General features: G+C 31.4%; 1 protein-coding gene across 1 annotated transcript; it reads right to left on the reverse strand.

The window, feature by feature from the left end:
* Nucleotides 1307–3155, reverse strand: LOC109349652 (trihelix transcription factor GT-3b-like). Its single transcript, XM_019590550.1, has 2 exons — nucleotides 2583–3155; nucleotides 1307–1999 (listed from the first exon to the last, which is right to left on the reverse strand). The coding sequence occupies exons 1-2, from the start codon at nucleotides 2922–2924 to the stop codon at nucleotides 1457–1459; spliced, it is 885 nt and encodes a 294-aa protein (XP_019446095.1). The 5' UTR covers nucleotides 2925–3155; the 3' UTR covers nucleotides 1307–1456.

Raw genomic sequence — 3802 nt, forward strand, 5'->3', positions numbered from 1 at the left:
ATATGGCTTAGACAGATACTCGGTGATATGAGATATCAAGAGGTCGAGCCTACTACGATCTAGTGTGCAACAATTGGCGATATATAGCAATTGTAAAGAATTCATTCCAAAGGACAAAACATATTGCGTTTAAATATCACATTATGAGATAAAAATGTGAGAACAAAGAGACAAGGCTCAAACATTGCAAGATTGAAGATCAAATTGCAGATATATTCACTAAGACATTACCATGATCGAAATTCAAGCAACTACGATTGATGCTTGCAGTCACAAAAATGTGCATCAAGGAGGAGTGTTAAAATATTGATGCACACCTTTCTAGAAGAGTCCATATTTATGTAGCAACAAAGTAGTGATGTTAGATCCTAATATCTAGAATTATCACCTAAGCTTCTAGTAGATTATATAATAGTTACTTAGTAAAATAATTATGGAAGTATCTAGAAATCTTGAGAAAATATATACTAGCCATTCATAAAATTATCTAATCATTCATAGATGTTGTTAAAAGTCTATAAATAGGCATTCATCTTTCATTTATAATGCATGCTAATAAGAAGCAAAACATTATTAGTAGTACTATATAATGTAACTCCAAAAAACCAACTATTTGTAATTACAATCTTATGTAATTGAATTTCATTATTATGTCTAAGTCTTCACTTTTATTTTTACTCTATAATATTTCTTTCCTCAAATACTATTGAGCAATAAGCAGTATCTAGACTTTTGTTTATCTTTTTCAAGTTTAACCGAAAGTGAAACTATATAACAGCACTTGGTGTGAAGTGAGCCATTTTAGCAAATGCTCCATTATCCTTAAAACTTTGCGTCTAAATATACGGATAGCCATTATGATTAGCAATATCTTGCGGACAATAAGTGGATATATATTTTAACCAGTTTTTAATTGCTAGTTTAGTTAGGTAATGTGAGTTATAGTGCTCTTTTATATATCCATCTACACCTACTACCAGAAGAAGCTCTTTGAAATTAAAGAGTGATAAGTCTTTTCTGGATATATATACAAATAAGCACACGCACGAAATATTGGTCTTTTCTCAATGTTAACAGGATAGTTGGTGCTTAATTGCATGAAGAAACACCACAATTACGAACACCAACAAAAATTTGAGAACTGAAATACGTTGTCTCAAATCCTATGTCATGTTTTCTAGAGATCAATAATAAAAAAACAAAAATATTAATAATAATAAAAATTTTAAATTTTATAATCAATATAACATTTTCATTGCTTTCAAATAATATTTGAGACCTGAACTAAGACGACATATCTATATTCAACAACTAAGTAAAACTAAGCATAAATTCATAACTATATAAGGCTATTTTCTCTATGAAATTATGAGTATCTAAGTACAAACCTCTAAAATTATAAGCTTCCCTTCATCATGAGAAGAGAAGACAGAAAGGTTACCAACCTAACCAAAAACTACATATCATCCCTTTCTAGTTTGTTTAGCAGAGCTGTGATTAGAGCATCCCTCTTATTAGCCCTAGCTTCATCTCTAATCCTCCTTTGCTCTTCCCTTTCTCTCCATCTTTGGTCCATCAAGATCCTCTCTTTCTCTAATGCTTCCATAGTTTGCCTCCACTCCATTTCCTTTAACCTTCTCTCATTCTCCCTTGTTTCAAATGCCTCCATCCATTGTGCTTCAATTTGCTTCTGTTGTCTCATGAAATCATCTAAAATCTCCTTCAAGTTGTTCAAACTGTTAGAGCTACCACTAGCACTTCCTACACCACTAACTATCTTAGCCTTCTTCTTCTTTCTGCTGTTTCTATCCTTCTGCTCCTCAATCTCTTCGTTGACATCATCTTCTTCATCAGACGAGAGATACATCCCTTTCTTCTTCGCACCGCCATCAACTTCAGTCCATAGCATTCTCTCCATCCTTGCAGTGAAAATTGCCTGAAGTTCATTGTAAAATGGGAATTGCTGCCTCAACCCTTCTGGCTCCATTGTTTCACATCCCTTCACACAAATAAATTTAATATTATTACATTCACTAACATGTTTGACGCAAACCAATGAAGCTTTCAATAGTTCTCTTTTTTTCTAGTTTTAAAAAATTTCTTCTCACTTTCAATAAAATGGTACAAGTGTTATTGTATTTTTTTTTTGTTTTTCACACCACTTCCTTCTCCAATGCCCAAGAGAATTCTCACTCTACGTAAGCCACTTCTCACAAAACGAATTTGTATTAACTATTATTAAATTGGTATATAAAACTGTGTTATATATAAAAGTCCAACTTTTATTTTGTCTGATAAATTTAAATTTTACCGTAGCTATTTTGTGGAAAAGATTAAAAACAATACACCTGATATTTATTTTCTTTTGCTGCCGCTAAAATTTGTACAATTTTTTATAATTTTCATGGAACTAAGGATGTTATCATAAACCAGATTTTAGTTTGTAATGCAGTTGTGGCAATCTCTGCAACTTCTTAGTTTTGGTGAACCTCAATATTAAGAAAGCATGGTTGTTATAATTTTGTCGAGTTTGATGCATATGTATAAAAAATGGTATATATAGATGAATAAAATAAACATACCTTATAGCGGGTGACGAGGTTTTTCCACTTGCACTTGCACTGTTCTGCACTTCGATGGTAACCCTTTTCCTTCATCCCGTTGGATATGATTTCCCACAACTGTTTGTTCCGTTTTGTCTCCATGAAAGTCTGATCCAGATCTGCACGGATCATTAGGAACTCTTTCGTTTCTTGGATACTCCACTGAGGGAATCGATCCGCGACATCAACCACGCTAACACTAGTCGTAGTTATATTCTGAGGAAGGTGAAGATGTTGATGCTGCTGTAGTTGATGCTGTTGTTGATGCTGTTGTTGTTGCTGTTGCCGCTGGTGATGTTGGAGATGGTGATGACCCTCCATTCAAAATGAGAAAAAATAAAGTTATTACGATACAACTCTAATATTCTAAGTTGTAGAAAGAAGGAAGAAGCTCTGATTACAGAAAAAGATGGGTTTTTTTGATTTCGAGGGATGGAGGTGACAGAAAAGAAAAGACCAAAAGAGGGTGAAGGAAAAGAGAGACTATATATGAGAATGGTGTGAACACAAGACTCAGGTGTGAATAGCTTGAGAAAGAAGAAAAAGGAAGTTTTTGCTTTCTAACACATAGTTTACTATTACTGTAGTCATTCGTTGAGATTTCACAAAAGAAATCAACGTGCTCTTTTTTATTCATTTTGTAATAAGAAATTGTATTGGAGAAAAACGTGAATAAGCATTAAATTTGGTAAATTTATTGAATTTTACATTAACTATTTTTTTATATTCAGAGTCAAAGTTTAGAATATGCCAGATTATGTAATTATAAGAGTAAAATATGTCATTGCTCTTACGATAAATATTATTCATCTATACTATTATAAACTCAAAATTTTGTTTGATACTTTTTTAAGCCATTTTATATTTTTATACCATATTTATAATTTATTTCATACTTATTATTTGTTTATTAATGAGAAATAATATAATTGTGTAATTTCTGAAAAGAGATAAGACAGTAAAGTTATTATAACAATATAGTATCCTTTAAAAAACAAGAAAAGTAATAAATCCTTCAAATAGATATGCTAACATTTGTCACACTAAGTAATTAAGGCTGATATTTAAAGTAAAAAAAGTGTATGTTTTTTAAAGAAAAATTATTTACTCAATATCATAGAGATAGAGAAGGATTTAAAGAATAAAGTGAATGATGTTGTGAGTTTGAGACTAACACGTAACAAATTAAAAAAAATTAT

Source organism: Lupinus angustifolius, chromosome LG01 (genome assembly GCF_001865875.1).
Source record: "Lupinus angustifolius cultivar Tanjil chromosome LG01, LupAngTanjil_v1.0, whole genome shotgun sequence".
Classification (NCBI taxonomy): domain Eukaryota; kingdom Viridiplantae; phylum Streptophyta; class Magnoliopsida; order Fabales; family Fabaceae; genus Lupinus; species Lupinus angustifolius.